Source organism: Kogia breviceps, chromosome 1 (genome assembly GCF_026419965.1).
Source record: "Kogia breviceps isolate mKogBre1 chromosome 1, mKogBre1 haplotype 1, whole genome shotgun sequence".
In the NCBI taxonomy this organism is placed as follows: Eukaryota; Metazoa; Chordata; class Mammalia; order Artiodactyla; family Physeteridae; genus Kogia; species Kogia breviceps.
This window is the reverse complement of record NC_081310.1, coordinates 147,249,103-147,266,283: the sequence shown is the minus strand read 5'-3', so window position 1 is coordinate 147,266,283 and position 17,181 is coordinate 147,249,103. Positions and strand designations below refer to the sequence as shown.

The 17,181-nt window shown below is 41.9% G+C and overlaps 1 protein-coding gene across 2 annotated transcripts in view; it reads left to right on the top strand.

The window, feature by feature from the left end:
* The window catches only part of ROR1 (receptor tyrosine kinase like orphan receptor 1), a 400,273-nt gene that overhangs the window by 372,492 nt on the left and 10,600 nt on the right, over positions 1 to 17,181 (top strand). For both annotated transcript variants that reach the window (XM_067006696.1, XM_067006694.1), the window contains exon 8: positions 7,450 to 7,661. In XM_067006696.1, the coding sequence (XP_066862797.1) occupies positions 7,450 to 7,661 (212 nt within the window). The remainder of the gene's footprint in view (positions 1 to 7,449; positions 7,662 to 17,181) is intronic.

The following is a 17,181-nucleotide window of genomic DNA, read 5'->3' as shown; positions in this document are numbered from 1 at the left end:
TCAACCAGCCTCTGCTTGAACATGCCAGAGACCTCCAGAGACAGGGATATCTCTCTACACCAAAGTGATTATACAGTGGCTCCCCCCGCTCAAAATCTGCCTTTGTATGCCAGAAACTAAAACTTGTGTGTGACATCTCCTGAATTTTTTTTTTTAATGTGAACCACTAATTCAAACTGGGGAGGGAAAAGGGTAGTAAGGAACAAGTGTATTTACTAGATCTGGTTTTTAACCTCTTGTGTCATTTCTCATCCAAATTTGAAGACATCTATTGCATCCTTCATTCGATTTTTTTCTTTGGTGTAAAGAACATGTAGCTCTTCCCACCTTTCTTTACCCATCTTCCTCTTCCTCCTCCTCCTCTGGATGTTTCTTGCTCCTTCAAAGTCCTTCTTAAAAACATGACTCGGGCTTCCCTGGTGGCGCAGTGGTTGAAAATCTGCCTGCCGATGCAGGGGACACGGGTTCGTGCCCCGGTCTGGGAAGATCCCACATGCCGTGGAGCGGCTGGGCCCGTGAACCATGGCCACTGAGCCTGTGCGTCCGGAGCCTGTGCTCCGCAACGGGAGAGGCCACAACAATGAGGGGCCCGTGTACCACAAAAACAAAAAACAAAAAAACAAAAAAAAACATGACTCTTAGAGTAGAAAACTTTTGATGTCTTTTAACCGGAACCGACCAGAAGAGGACCATGATGTTCTTGACCATGACTCAGTCCTGCCATTGAAGGGTATTTCGTTGCTATAAATGCCATCTGTGAAAATTTTTTGAGCAATTTCACCATGCTGTTGTTGGGTCCATCTGAGCCTTCAAGTCTTCACTAAAACTTATTAGTCTTCTTTTGTTTGTTCGTTTGTCTTTAATTTGGTTACCTCAAAAATTATTTAGTAGATTTGCTGAATCATGGACTTCTCTAAGCAAGGTCTTTAACCTAACTCCAAGCTATCATATTTATTTGTAAAATTTCAACTGTTGGTTTAAGGGTCATTATTTTAGGCTATTGTGTATGAATCTCTAAAATTTTATTTCTATAGTCAATTAGGTATCTTTCCTAGATTCAGGCCATTTTCAAGTTTGATAAACATATCACCATCGAGTAGTTGATGACAATGTTGAACAGGCAGGTTCTCTCACGGATAGCCTTCTATAATTTGATGTTGTTTTGCTGATTAACACTATTAGGGTACAGCCATGTGGTGAAGTACAAAACCATCTATTGATATTATTATCTAGCCCTCCATCTTTTGTCCATAAGGATATCATGCATCACCTGATCAAATGCTTTGCTAAAGTTTAACTGTGCTTGGTCTACCACTCCAAAATAATCCTATCAAAGATGAAAGACATTTAATTTTATAAAACCTATTGGACTTTGGAACTTAAAAAATTAGCTCAACTGAAAAGTGGGCAAAGGACTTAAATAGACATTCCTCCAAAGGTGATATACAAATGGACAACAAGCATATAAGAATATGCTCAACATCACTTATAAAGATTAAACTAATTAAAGAAATCAAAGCTACAATAAGATCTCACCTCATACCCATTAAGATGGCCACTATCAAAAAATAGAACATAGCAAATATTAGCAAAGATGTGGAGAAATTAGAAACATTTTTCACTGTAGGTAGGAAGGCAAAATGTTGTAGCTACTATAGAAAACAGTATGGATATTTCTCAAAAAGTAAAAAATAGAATTACCATATGATCCAGCAATCCCACTTCTGGGTATACAACTAAAAGAACTGAAAGCAGGATCTCAAAAAGATATTTGCACACCCACGTTCATTGCAGCATTATTCACAATAGCCAAGAGTAGGAAGCAAGCCACATGCCCACCAGTGGACGAATGGATTAAAAAAATGTCGTGTACACATACAATGGAGCATTATTCAGCCTTAAAAAAGAAGGAAGTCATCCATGTAACAACATGGATGAACCTTGAGGAGATTATACTGAGTGAAACAAGCTAACAAAAAGACAAATACTATGACTCCACTTATATGAGGTATCTAAAGTAGTCAAATTCCTAGAAACAAAAAGTAGAATGGTGGTTGCCAGGGTCTTGGGGGGCGGGAATGGAGAGTTGCTCTTTGATGAGTATGGAGTTTCAGTTTTGCAAAATGAAAAAGTTCTGGAGATCTTCTGTACAACCGTGTGACTATACTTCACACTACTGAAATGTACACTTAAAAATGGTTAGGATGGTAAATTTTGTTATGTGTTTTTTACCATAATTAAAAATTTGTTTTTGATTAAAAAGAAAAGTTTAGCCCAACTCTTTCCTTTTATAGAGGAGAAAACTGAGGCCCTGAGATTTAAAAAAGCTTTTAGTGAACTCGTGTGGATTCTAGTTGCTAAGGTTTTTTTCTCAAGTGCTCACAAATGAGTTACTGCCCCTAACTTAATGTGGTTAAAACATTTTCCAAAGAGAAAAATGTTAATCACTGTATATGGGGTATTCAGAGTCTTTTAAAGAATTTGTTTGAGAATACATAAGGCAATAGATCATCTACTTAGTATTTCCATCATTAAGTCAAGAGAGCGAATGGCTGGGCCCAGAATGCCAACTGAAGGCCTAATTACCACCTTTTCTCCTTCAGCTTCCAGGTATATGCTTAAATATCACCAATGCAGGCCCCTATCTGCCACAGACCTGCTTATTTTGTAGTTTTCAGATAATAAATGGTGGCTATTGCTGTTTGTTTTCTATGGTTTTAAAATTTTTTTCAGACAAGGTCATAATTCAACTTGTTTAATTTCATTTGAATTCTAAGGTTCTGTAAGACTCCTTCCCACCTTTCCCAGATTTAAGATCTGAGCACTTTCGTGTTTTAACTCAAAATAATATCCCAGATATGTTTCACTTCATAAAAGTACCTCTTGAATGAGAAATTGTGTTTACCTTGCTTTAAGCCCCAGGAGAAGAAAGAAGTATTTTTTCTCCATTATATTTAATTACTAATCAAAGTATTGAATATCATTGTAAAAATAAAATAGGAGTGTCAGATGTGAACTGTGATACCAAATTGTTGATTTTTAAAAGGAAATTAATCATGTGGTCTGGACTAAATTGTTGGTTTCAGAAATCCCAAGTATTTAACTTGATGTAACTAAATATGTGCATTTAACTTTTAAACAGTTATTCCAAAGTATTAAAAATCTTCCCCATTCTAATTTTCAGCCACTTTTCTTTGCAGTGCCTCGGAAGTGTCCATTACCCTTTAAAGTGAATAGTAAGAATAATGTCCATTGTTCTTACGTGATTCTTTTTAATAGTATAGTTCCCACTAGATATTAGTCCTTACTGAGAAGGAATCTTGGAATCTTAAGGAGAATGATGAGAAACAATTCCATATAGTATTTTAATTTTTATTAGCCATATAATTTAAAAAGCACAGAGGCATCAAAGACAGACTTGCATTCCAACCCTGACTCCACCACTTCCTAGCTTTGGCAAATTTATCCTTTCTCAGCCTCAGTTTCTCTGTTTGTGAAATCAAGATAACCCAAAGTGCTGGGTTAAAATGAAGAATAAAAATGCTAGGATATTAAAAAGGACTTGGTCAAATGTTAGTTTTCTAATTTTCCATGAGTAAGGTTAGTTGTTCTGTGGAATGTTTTGTTTGGGGGGGTTTTTTAAATATTTTTTAAAATTTATTTATTTATTTATTTTTGGATGCGTTGGGTCTTTGTTGTTGCGTGCAGGCTTTCTTTAGTTGCAGCAAGCGGGGGCTACTCTTCATTGCGGTGCGCGGGCTGCTCATTGCAGTGCCTGTTGTTGCAGAGCATGGGCTCTAGGCATGCGGGCTTCAGTAGTTGTGGCTCACGGGCTCTAGAGCTCAGGCTCAGTAGTTGTGACACACAGGCTGAGTTGCTCCACGGCATGTGGGATCTTCCCGGACCAGGGCTCGAACCCATGTCCCCTGCGTTGGCAGGTGGATTCTTAACCACAGCACCACCAGGGAAGCCCCTATGGAACGCTTTTATATGAGGTTTTTTGAGCCAGACACACGACTCCCCTTCTGGCCAAATGCAGAGAGCTGTGTGGGAAAGGAAGCGTGTCATCAGTAGGACTTACAATAGGCCTGAATTTGTTTTCTGTCACTTCCAACATGACCACGTCGTGTTCTGCTTGATTATTTCACTTGGCAAGAAGACATAGTGCTAGTTTTGCATATCCTCACTGTAATCAGAAGAAGCCAAGTTTGACGATGTTTAAAGGATTTAGCTTCTTGAAGTTTGTTCTCCTGCAGACCTACAGGGGGATTTGTCCCAGACCTCCTGTTTACAGTCAAAGGCATTCTGTGAATAATCTGATACAGACTAAGTACAGAATAGACTCCTTTGTTTGCCAGACAGGTGAGAGCCCTACTTTCTCTTGTTGCTAAAAATGTCGGCCAAAAAAGTGACTAGCGTTACATTCGTACTAAATTAGCCTCGTTCCTTTTGTAATCTTACCCTCATAATGATTTCACTGAAAATCCAAGAATAACAAGAAGAACTTACGCCCCTAGGGTCCTGAGAAATTTGAAAGTATTTTATAATGTTAACACTAAGCATAACATCCAACAACTATGCAGCAGTTTTAGATTTTCCGAGGTTCTTTTGTGAACATCCTCTCTCACGTGAACTAAACAAGATGGGCAGAGCAGGTACCATTATCCTCCTTGAATAACTGAGGAGATGGAGGTCAGTGAGGTGACTCTTGCTTAAGGTTATTTAGAATTTCCTGCCCCAAACTTTTATTTCCTGAATCTTTTCCTACTCTAAGTGTAGCGGGTAAACATTGGGTGATTGAGTTGTAACAGGTACTAGAATAGATAGTTTCTATGTTACTTCACTTATGATTTACAACAGTTCTATGAAATAATCCCATTTTACAGATGAGTTTGCTCAGAGTGGCCAAGTGCCTACTCAAGGTTACATAGATAATGACAAAGGCAGTCTTTAGAGGTTTCTCACTCTAAAACATAATCTTCCTTTATTCTGCTACATTGTCTATATAGAGAAGTAGCAATCTCTCTATATATATCTGTCCACCCACCCACAGACATGCAGACACAATTGTTATTAAAACAGCCGAGACCCAGTTCCTAAAGACTAGAATGATTAGAGTAGCTTCCAGAGATGCCTGGGTTATATGTCTACCTGCCACAGCATACAAAGCGGGGAGTTCAGAAGCAGCATACCTGGCAAAGCTCTTGTGTTATACCCCACCTTTCAGACCTCCTTCATTCTTCCTACCTGTGTGAAACAAGAAAAATCCTACCATGAGAAAATAGGTGCAAAACAACAGCCACTCTCAAAGTACTGGCGGTCTAGTGTAGTAGCTGGAACAGGAGGTGTGAAGCAAGACCAACAGGAGAGGAATCCAAACTGTTGAATTACTAGCTGCAGGTCCTTGGGCAAGTAAATTAACCACTCTGCCCCTGAGCTTCCTCACCTGTAAAAATGGGGATGAGGATGGCACCTACCTCATGGGGTTGCTTGTAAGGGTAAAATGAATGAGTTTTGAAAAGTGCTCAGAGGCCTTCCCTGGTGGCGCAGTGGTTGAGAGTCCGCCTGCCGATGCAGGGGACACGGGTTCGTGCCCCGGTCCGGGAAGATCCCACATGCCGCGGAGCGGCTGGTCCCGTGAGCCATGGACGCTGAGCCTGCGCGTCTGGAGCCTGGGAGAGGCCACAACAGTGAGAGGCCCGCGTACCGCAAAAAAAAAAAGAAAAGTGCTCAGAATAATACTTAGCCCATATTAATAATAACAGCTAACGTGATTTTCTGCTGGTAGAAAACACTCAAGAGGTATTAAAACTATCATTTTTATTATACTCAGTAAGCAGATTTTACCCTTCCCCAGCCCCTCTGAGGGTTAACCCATAGATCACAGTCCCAAAGCCCAGGTTTTGGTGCCCCTTCCTAGTTTCTTGTGTTGAGTCTGTTTCTGTGGGGAGTGTGATTAATTACTGCCATATCTCACTGAACAGGTTCCCAAAGAAGGTGTGTGCAAGTAAAGACTATGTACAAGTATATTCTCACTTACCAAGCTTTGCTGGGTATGTGGCTTTTGAACTCCCCACTTTGTATGCTGTGTCAGGGAAGCTCGCTGTTTAGGTGGACTTCTGGGCTCTCTTCACCACTCTACCCGTACTTCCTTTGTAGTATTTCCAATAGCATATTGTAATTATCTTTTCTCTGTTTTCCTTAGCAGATCACGAGGTCCTTAAGGGCAAAGGACATGTCTTGTTTCATTTTATATTCCCAGGACCTAGTGTAGTGCTTGGCAGTAGTAGCTTTTTGTTTATTGACTGACTGAAACAAATGGGGGCATGAGGGAATGGATGCATGGTTAATTCTTTTAAGTAAGTAATCATCTCTGAATTTTGTGTCAATCTGGATTTTCACACTTTGGATTTTCTTAAAGCTAGATAGCTGATGAGGTTACTGGTGATCAGGACATGTCATTATGCAACCCCTCTAATTACTGTCCCATAATGCTTGCATTGTCTTACCAGTCAAATAATTCATTAATTTTAGTATATGCCCAGGGTATTTAGTTTAATGGTCAGACTCAAACCAAAAAAAAGAAAAGTATGTGTCCTGTGTCCTTCTATCCATGTTATATTCTTTTCCAAGCAATGGTAACAGTGGATGTATAAGATTTCAAAAATATACTTCAAAGGGTTAGCATTCACAATTATTGAGTTCATATGAAACCATTTAAGAAGAATTCTTGGGTTTCAAAAAAGGGTCAAGTTATACAGTGATGCTGTGCAAGAGGGAATTGTAGACACCATCCAAAACAGATACTTCACTTTTGTGGATGAGGAAAAGTGAGACCCAAAAAGGGGAATGATTTGTTCAAAGTCATACAGCTCATCAGAGACTGAGCTGACCCTGACTTCAGGTCCCCATATTCTCAGGCCAGTGGCTTTGTGGACCCTGGGGCCAGGATTCTTTGGTGATATTGCTTCTGGAAGATGCAGGACTGGCCCTATATGTCCAAGCCAGCCAAGACAAGGGCATGATTTCTGGAACACCACGTTGCGGTGGTTGATTTGGGCTGGCAGCCAATGGAAGAAGACCCCTGGGGTCCACACTAATGCTCTTAGATGTATACAGTCCATCCATGTGGCGTTTAACTTTTAAGGTGTTGGAGAAATGCAGGTCTGCTGCTGAAGAGAGGCAACATCGGGGAGGACACACACACCCGCGAAGTCTTCACAATGTCCCTCTGCAATTTTTAAACGTTTGAACTTTAAACTTTTCAACTTTGATAAACTACACTGAAGGTTTGATGGAAACAAATTGTAATAAGCAAGGGTTCTTTTTTCTCACAGTAGATTTGTGTGTATAGAAGAATAGGAGGACATTTTAAGCTCTGCCGTGTAATATTATTCCATGTTATTTGGACTAGTATAACTTTTGCTCCTTTCCATTTTCTACACCCAGATTCAAAGGATTCCAAGGAGAAGAATAAAATGGAAATCCTGTACATACTGGTGCCTAGTGTCGCCATCCCCCTGGCCATTGCTTTGCTCTTCTTCTTCATTTGTGTCTGTCGCAATAACCAGAAGTCATCGTCACCGCCTGTCCAGAGGCAGCCAAAACATGTCAGAGGTCAAAATGTGGAGATGTCAATGTTGAATGCATATAAACCCAAGGTAAAACTAGCAGTCTTGAGCTGCACTTATTCTATAGACTTCAAGTTAAAGCAACACTTATAACCCACCCAAGCTTAGAAGTCAAATGATATAGAATGAGAAATTTTAACAGTGCTAGAGTTCATTTTCAGCATAGCCATGCATTTGTAACTTTGTCCAAGGCAGCTTGAGTATACTTTCATCAGTGTGACCCATTCAGTGCTGGGCCCGTCCTAGCACTACCTTACGTAGAGTTTGGGCTGGAAGGAATTCTTATGAGATCATCTCTTCCAGTCCCCGGGGACTCAGAATGTGGACTATTTTAACACATTTTAAAGAAGGAAATTCCATACTCTTCCAATCAAACTGAAAGAGATGAACAGAGAGAGAGAAATCAGACATTGTTTACTAAGTTCACTCTCAAAAAATCCTTTTGCCTGCACAACAATGTGCAGGTATTAATACTACTGTACTGTACACTTAAAATGGTCAATTTTATGTTATGTGTTTTTTTACCACAATTTAAAAAATCCTTTTCATGCCTAACCTAAATCCCTTTCTCTTTGGTTTAAACATATTTTAACAGAAGTGTTGTCCTTCCCACAATCTTTGAATGCTGTTTTATAATAGCCCACCTTAGCCTTCTCCTCTCTTTGCTAAATCAATCCACTTCCTTTTAGTTTTTCCTCAACATCTTTCAACATTTGGGTTGCTCAGGGTCCTGGCAAGGAACCCAGGGTCACTGGCCCTTTCCTTAATTGGAACACACACCACATCTTGAGGCTGAAATACAACAGAGGCTTTCTCTCCAGAAAGCCAGCACCCCAATCCCAGGCCTCTCGGGAAAGAGATTTCATTTAAATAATTTAGGATTCTTGCATACACAGAAGCCTGCCTTTTCTTTGTGTTCCAACTCCATAGGAACATTCATTCAACAAATATTTATCTTCTCTGTGGGTTAGTGACCATATTATTCTTTTGACCCTCAAAGAGGAGATGCATCACTTTTTATACAATTTTAGGAAAAAAATTGCCTTCACACTCAAATCAATCCTTTTACCCAATAAGTAAAGTAGCATAATTGGGCCTGACACATAGTCCTCATTTGATTTTATTTTGCTTTGCTGTTGAATTTTTTTTTTTTTATTTAAAAAGTCTTAAAATATTTTTCTATTGCAAAGTCATACTCATTGGTAAGGTTTTGGGGTTTCTTAAATGCTAAAATAAATCATTTTTTAAGTATTCTGTTCCAAGCAAAACCACTGTTCTCTCTCTTTTTTAAAAAAGTTTATTTTATTTATTTATTTATTTGTGGCTGTGTTGGGTCTTCATTGCTGCGCGCGGGCTTTCTCTAATTGTGGCGAGCAGGGGCTACTCTTTGTTGCAGTGCACGGGCTTCTCATTGCGGTGGCTTCTCTTGTTGCGGAGCATGGGCTCTAGGCACACAGGCTTCAGTAGTTGTGGCTCGCGGGCTCTAGAGCTCAGGCTCAGTAGTTGTGATGCATGGGTTTCGTTGCTCCGCGGCATGTGGGAACTTCCTGGACCAGGGCTCGAACCTGTGTCCCCTGCATTGGCAGGCAGATTCTTAACCAGAGTTCACTCGGTGGCTTGGGGAATGGGTGGTGGTGGAAGTTTAACTCGTGATATCATAGCTGCTAGCTAGCCAACTTACATACATTACAGCGTGTTACGTAATAGCACGGTTAATCCTTATAAATGTAATAGGAGAAAATAGAAGGGTTAACATTATAGCACATTCATGTAGTCACACCTAGTTGACCGTTTACATATCCCATGACTTCAAACTTCTAGTGCAATAGTCTTTGTTCTGTGAGAATCTTTCTCTGTCATTTCTGTTATTAAATTCTGAGAAGCCTTACAAATGCTAGAGCTCTGGGTGGGAGAGAGGGCCAGATCAGTTTGGTTCTAGTAGTCACTGTGCAGCAGCCACCATCCTGGGGAGGTGGGCTCCTCGTTGCTGTGGCAGGAATTATAGGAAGAATCATTTCCATTCGGAAAAATTACCAGTGTTGTAGATCAGCCTCAATCTGCAATTCAATTCCATTCTAAGTGGAGGATTATTTTGCAACACATGATGTCCAACAGGCATGGTGTTTTGGATTTATGTTGTCTTTCAGATAAAGATCTCAGAGGGCTCTGTGGCACAAATAGAGAAAACTAATATATACTAAATGCTACACATTATCAGGAACTATTCCAGGAGCTTTTACATTCATTATCTCATTTAATCCTCATACCTATTATATAAGGTAGGTATTATTATCACTCTCATACAACCAGGGTAACTGAGACTCCAAACCAGTTAAGTAACTTGCCTAAGGTCAAAGAGCTAGTAATTGGAAGAGATAAAATGTGAATAGAGATTTTTCAGCTCTAGGGAAAGCCCTTGAACTTGCCCATGCCATGATAACTTTTTCACAGGACAAATCATGCTGGGAAGGGGGTATGGGGGCAGGCAAATAATTAAATATGACACTCCATTTGTCAGTCTGGGCTGAACACTAACCACAGGATTCACCTGGCTCTGACAGACCTCCTGAAGAGGCCTGGATAACAGTTGTGAGCTTGAGTTACATAGCCCCATTCCTGCCAGGGACATGTGAAATTTGGCCAGAGCAACAATAGTCCTCCATCCTCCATGGTCATGGAAACAAATGTAAAATATACGGGAATAAATTTTTCCTAAGACTTGGTGAAGCAAAACATTGTTTTCATCATTTCTGGACTGTTTCCGAAATGTGCCTTGCGAAATCTCCCGGTGTCAAGATTTCTCCAACACAAGGTTTAGAGTTTAGCCCTTAACAGCTCACAAGCAATTCTGAATCAGACTAGAAGTAGGAATGGCTCAAGAATATGTGACTGGGTTGAGGAGGGGAAAGGAAACAACAAAAACAAATGCTAACTCTTTTTTCTCTTACTCTCCTAAGAAATTTGGCTCCCATCAAATTTGACTTATTCAGCTGTTTGTTTTGGTTCTTACTGAGTGCCTTTCCTGGAAAAAGCACAAAGAACTTTGTAGACCTTAAAGAAAATTCCCAAACGTAAACAGTCAATCTCTAAAACTGCTTTGAGAGGTCACTGACACATAAATATTACACGTACCTATAAAATCTAAAAGGAAGGGACACACATAAGAAAGAAAGAGAAAAAAAAACAAAACAAAAAAAGTCTTGGAAAAAAAAAACACCCTACCCGAGTAAAATCAAAAGGATATTTGGAGGTTGGGATGAAAAAGGAATGAAGGGTAGAAACTGGTCTGCCCTGGCCTCATTCTTATTTATCCAAATGAATGTGCCCTTCAGGGTTTAAACTATCTCTGTCCATCTCTCTCCAGTTGCTGAGCTGATTTTACCCACCGTCCCCACCCCCTGCCGCCCCACCAACCCCAAGTGTTTGTATTAAGAAGAGGCTCCTCTGGGAGATTAGAAATCCATACCCTTCAGAGGTGACAATAGGCAGCTGCAGACAGACTGGCTGACGGGATCTGGCTTCGGTCCCCAGAGAGGTGAACGGTACAGTTGGAAGTTAAAACTATTTTTTTTTAAATTTATTTATTTATTAATTATTATTTTTTTGCGGTACGCGGGCCTCTCACTGCCGTGGCCCCTCCCTTTGCGGAGCGCAGGCTCCGGACGCGCAGGCGCAGCGGCCACGGCTCACGGGCCCGGCCGCTCCGCGGCACGTGGGATCCTCCCGGACCGGGGCACGAACCCGCGTCCCCTGCATCGGCAGGTGGACTCTCAACCACTGCGCCACCAGGGAAGCCCGGAAGTTAAAACTTTTGAGGAGGCATGAGTCTCCTGATCTGTGGGGAAAGGAAGCCAGTGGACCAGACAGGCATCTTACGTCTGAGCCTTGAACAGTCAGGAAATGGAGATGCTCCCCCGGCTCCACCTCTAACTGCCCTGTGACCCTGAGTAGCCACTTAGCCTCTCTGTGTCTCAATTTTCTCGGCTGTTCAGAGAAAGAGGTCGACCGTGTTCACGCAAAGGACGGTTTGTTTATTTTTCTTTTATTTTGCTCGGCAAAAGATTTCAAGCCATTCCGTTGGCTTAGTTAATCTCCTATCTTTGCCATCTTTAAAATCTTCTGACAGTACTCTGGTGATGCAGGAACTAAGTAGGGTTTTTCTATCTTGCATTACAAATTTCACAATCTGAGTAGCGGGTTGTTTTTTTTTTTTTTAAGTACTATGGAAAATGAACCTTCTCCAAGAAGCCTGGAAACTCTAACTTGCCATCTCTCTCGGATTCTTTCCCTCTGCCTCCCCCCACCCACACACACAAGCTGTCACATGGGAAACACTGAGCAGTCTCGCTGAGGGAAGGAAGCTGTGGAGCTTGCCTCCTGGGGACTTCGAAGGGGAGCAGAGCCTCTCCATCAAGCACAGGATGAGCCAGTTCTGTCCTTCCCTATGTGACCCACCCATGTGGGATTGAGACCCTCAAAGAGGTTAAGGGTGGAGGAATTTGAGAATGAGGGGCAGGAAACCTAAATAAGCCTTCGGGTCAAACTCCTGCAGCTCCTGGCTGATGTAAGGAAGACTGGGGGGAAAGCAAAATTGGCCTATAGCTTTCTGAAACTGGTGGCTGTATTTTACTTGTCAACTAACGCTCATCTCTTGCCCGCTTCTCTGTTTCTCCACTTCCAGGCTATTCCTCTCTCCTTTTCCTTTCCAGCCAAGGTGTTCAGCCACTGCTGAATGCAGACACTTAATTATGTTCCCTGGGCCTGTCCCTTTTGCTAGCAACATGCTTCCATCTAAAAATCCATGCTGGGCTTCCCTGGTGGCGCAGTGGTTGAGAGTCCGCCCGCCAATGCAGGGGACACGAGTTCGTGCCCCGGTCCGGGAAGATCCCACGTGCCGCGGAGCGGCTGGGCCCGTGAGCCATGGCTGCTGAGCCTGCGCGTCCGGAGCCTGTGCTCCGCAACGGGAGAGACCACAACAGTGAGAGGCCCGCGTACTGCAAAAAAATAAATAAATAAAATAAAAATCCATGCTGTGGTCGAGCCCACCCCTTTGAAATCCCTGTTCTTATCCACTGTCACTACATTTAGTGCTAAAACGTCTCAATAACTTTTCCACTCGCTCCTTAAAGCCATTGTCTCCAAGGCTTCTGAGCTCATCATTCATCACCAGTGATGTAATTTAATCCAATGGCCTTTGCCATGTCTTCATCCTCTTTAATTTCTCTGGAGCATTTGATTTTTTTTTTTAAGAAGATGTTGGGGGTAGGAGTTTATTAATTTATTTATTTATTTTTGCTGTGTTGGGTCTTCATTTCTGTGCAAGGGCTTTCTCTAGTTGCGGCAAGCAGGGGCCACTCTTCATCGCAGTGCGCGGGCCTCTCACTGTCGTGGCCTCTCTTGTTGCGGAACACAGACTCCAGATGCACAGGCTCAGTAGTTGTGGCTCACGGGCCCAGTTGCTCCGCGGCATGTGGGATCCTCCCAGGCCAGGGCTCGAACCCATGTCCCCTGCATTAGCAGGCAGATTCTCAACCACTGTGCCACCAGGGAAGCCCTGCATTCGATATTCTTAATCACCATCTTGAAACACTTTTTCTCTTGGCTCTCCTACTATCTCCTCCTCTTTTCTTCACCAGCTCTTCTTCTTTTTAACTCCCCAAATGGGATCCTCCTCTGATGTTTGTCATCTCTCTTTCCTCTTTCTCTCTCTCCTGCTGATTTCATCCTCTGGCATTGCTTTAGCTCCCACTGATATAATGATTCCCCAATCTGGAAGGACCAAATCTCAAGTTATAAAATTCTTCCTCCCAGTACATAGGAGTCCACAGTCTCTGGGCCTAAGTTACCTTTCCAGCCACATTTGTTCTTAGTTTATTTCTAAGAGGTAGTATAATATACTTCAAAGATCAAGGATTTAGGGCTTCCCTGGTGGCGCAGTGGTTGACAGTCCGCCTGCCGATGCAGGGGACACGGCCCTGGTCCGGGAAGATCCCACATGCCACGGAGCGGCTAGGCCTGTGAGCCATGGCCGCTGAGCCTGCGCGTCCAGAGCCTGTGCTCTGCAACAGTGAGAGGCCCGCGTACCGCAAAAAAAAAAAAAAAAAAAAAAAGATCAAGGATTTAGAGGCAGAGAGAAATGATTACAAATCTTGCCTCCACTGTTTACTGGCCATGAGATCTTTGTTTTCTCATTTATAAAACAAGGATACAAATAGTACTTAAAAGAGATTTTTAAATGTATTTTTATTGCAGTATAATTCACACACATTACATTAGTTTCAGGTGTATAACATAATGATTCAATATTTTTATATAGTGCAAAATGATCACCACAATAAGCCTAGCTAACATCTGCCATCATACATCGTTACAAAATTTTTTTTCTTGTGATGAGAAGGTTTAAGATTTATTCTCTTAACAACTTTCAAATATACAATCAGTATTACGAACTATATTGGCCATGCTGCACATCCCCATAACTTATTTATTTTATAACTGGAAGTTCGTACCTTTTGACTCCTTTACCTATTTTGCCCACCCCTTCCCTCCCCACTCTCCGCCACTAGCAGCCACCAATCTATTCTGAACGAGCTGTTTCTGACACTTCAAGATAACATGTCTGGCACCTCACAGGTCCTCAACAGCTAGAAGTTACTATTATTTTTTTGTTACAGTGATGATATGAACAATCACAAACCTTTTAAATCAACCACCAAGTGCTGTGTACAGGATACTGTGGGCTGGGGAGGAAGCTATAGGATTCAGCAGCCCACAGCATTAACTGGGGTGAGGACAAGGCAATTAGAGCAAAGATTATAGAGGTAGCTCTTTAGATAGCTCTGGTATTCCTGTGCCCATCCAGTGAGCATAAATCCTCTGCCCCATACCCTGTTCACACCCTGGATAAAATCCCTCAGGGCAGAGAGGGTCTGATAGTGAGGTCTGGGGGACTGTCCAGTACAGAGGTCAGCTTAAAACTATGTCTTGAGAAGTTTTACTTCTAGGGAGAATGAGTATTATGAATGGATATTACGAATAAGCTGAAGTACTTCACATGCATTATCTCAATACAGTCTTTACAGTAACCCTCTGAAGTTGGTACTAATTTGAGCCTGATTTTGGGCAGTGAGAAAACTGAAGCTTGAGATTAAGAGTCTTCCCAAAGTCACACAGTCAGTGAGTAGCAGAGCCAAAACCCAAACCCAGGTGTGTCCAGGTCCAGAGCCCAAGCGTTCCCTATTTCAGCAGTCCCCAACCATTTTGGCGCCAGGGACCGGTTTCGTGGAAGACAATTTTTCCACGAACGGGGAGCAGGGGATGGTTCAGACGTTAATGTGAGTGATGGGAAGCAGCAGATGAAGCTTCTCTCACTTGCCCACCGCTCACCTCCTGCTGTGCGGCCCCATTCCTAACAGGCCATGGACCAGCACCCCTCCGCAGCCCGGTGGTTGGGGACCCCTGCCCTATTTCACTCTACTGCCTTAATTTTCAGGCTGACTGAAACACACAAGCCCAAGTTATGAGCACATGGTAGCTCACACTGACATTAAAATTACTGGCATCTGTTCTGCCTGTTTCTAGGCAGAATAGAACATCTCCTGTTGACATTATAAAGTAACTCCACCACAGAATCAATCCTGGTCACCACCAAACATTCAAACTAACTATCAGAAAGTTAACATTATAGAGAAAAGAACTGTTTCTGAAGTTAAATCACTTCCAGAGAAGTGCAGCTGAACTCTGAACAAATATGGCAAACTATTGGTTGGAACTCCCTCTAGAATTTGATTGCATAAACCAGAAGGCACTTAGTTCAGCTGTAGTCTTTGAAAATGTCCATAATCTCCCAAAATCAAATCGTTGTGGCCTTTAAGCTTTTAGAATGTAATCATTTCCATTTATGAGTGGAGTCAGTTGTTTCACAATTCTAACACTGTTTACCTAAGAACCAGTAAAATGCACAGGAAAGGAAAATAGGCTTTAGAGTCAAGCAGATTCCTGTCAGCAGCCAAGGCCAGATACTAAAAAAATCTCAATTTCACATACTCTCCAGGGCTCTTGTGCCCAACTCAGGTAAAGCCTGCTGTTGAATGGTTTTGTTCACTTATCCCAGTCAACTAATGGCAGCAACAAAGGATCAGCCAGAGTAAGGTCTAGGTCATCAGAGACCAGAGAGTAATTACACCTTGACATTCCGCTTTTATAACAGTGGGCCTCACGCTTTTAAAATTGTGGAGCTCTCTGAGGATCAAATGAAAACTACCTCTTCTTCCCAGAAAAGTGCTTCATCTTTGGAGCCAGACACAGCTGGAGCTGAATCTTGACATCACTACCTAATAGTTGTGCTTCCATAAGCAAGCTTCTTAACCATTGAAGGCCTTAATTTCTTGATCCATAACGTGGGGAAATCATAGTATGAATCTCACGGATTTGTGATGAGGGTTAAATGAGTTGATGCATTGAACACTGAGAGACCCCACAAGGGAGTGGAGTGTAGTCATGAGGAAGACAGACCCTGGAGTCTGAATTTACAACCTACTAGTAGTGGGATCACTTAACCACTGTTCCTCAGGTTCTCCATCTGTAAAATGGGGATAATAGTCATAGTAACCAATTTCATAGCGTTATTGTGAGGATGAAAAGAATTAATATGTATAAAGCACTTATAGCCTAACACATAAACAGCCCCCCCTCCCCAAATCATAGCTATTATTATGATCTCAGTGTCTGGTACATGGCAAGTATTCAATACATGGTAGTTATTACTAAGCTCAGATTACAAATGTCTAGGATAGGAGTTGTGTCCTCTCTCCTCATGGTTCTTAAATGGTTTCTCATATACTATTCTGTGTGTATACTCTTTGGTGCATTGTATATATAGTATCAATTGACTGACTGAGGTAACCAGCTATGAAAATATATCCCACACAATTGGCTACACATGAAAATATAGTAAACCGATGACATGGCCTAAGCTATAAGGTGATTTCTATTTCAAAACCTTGAATCTCTCTGACAGTAGCCATGCAGAATATAACCCAGTGAAATACCAGTCGATGGCTCTTACATTTTTCTCTAGCTGGCATTTCCAAAGCATCTTCCGAAGCAGAGTGTATAGTCTCTTTCTCGTGTAAGTCAGAATCATTCAATCAGGTTCTACAGACACACTGTGGTCATACATCAAGCCAGGAGCAGGGACCAGACACTCAGTAACTGTCTGATCCAGAAAGTTGTATTCTTTTCTCTCTCTCTTTTTTTTTTTGAAAGTCATATTCATTTATTCCAGTGGTTCTCTCATTTATTCCAGTCCCAGAGTATCCTCATCACCTGGCAACTTGTCAGAACTGCAGAATCTGACTTACAGAATTAGAAACTCTAGGAGTGAGGCCTAGCAATCTGTGTTTTAACAGGCCCTCTGGAGGATTCCAGTGCCTGCTCTGGTGTAGACTCTGCTGATCGACTTGAGATTCAGAGAGAGAGTAAGTCCACAAGGAATCCAGTTCTCAGAGAAAACTGTGCTTTCAAAGAGAAACAGACCTGGTCATGTCCT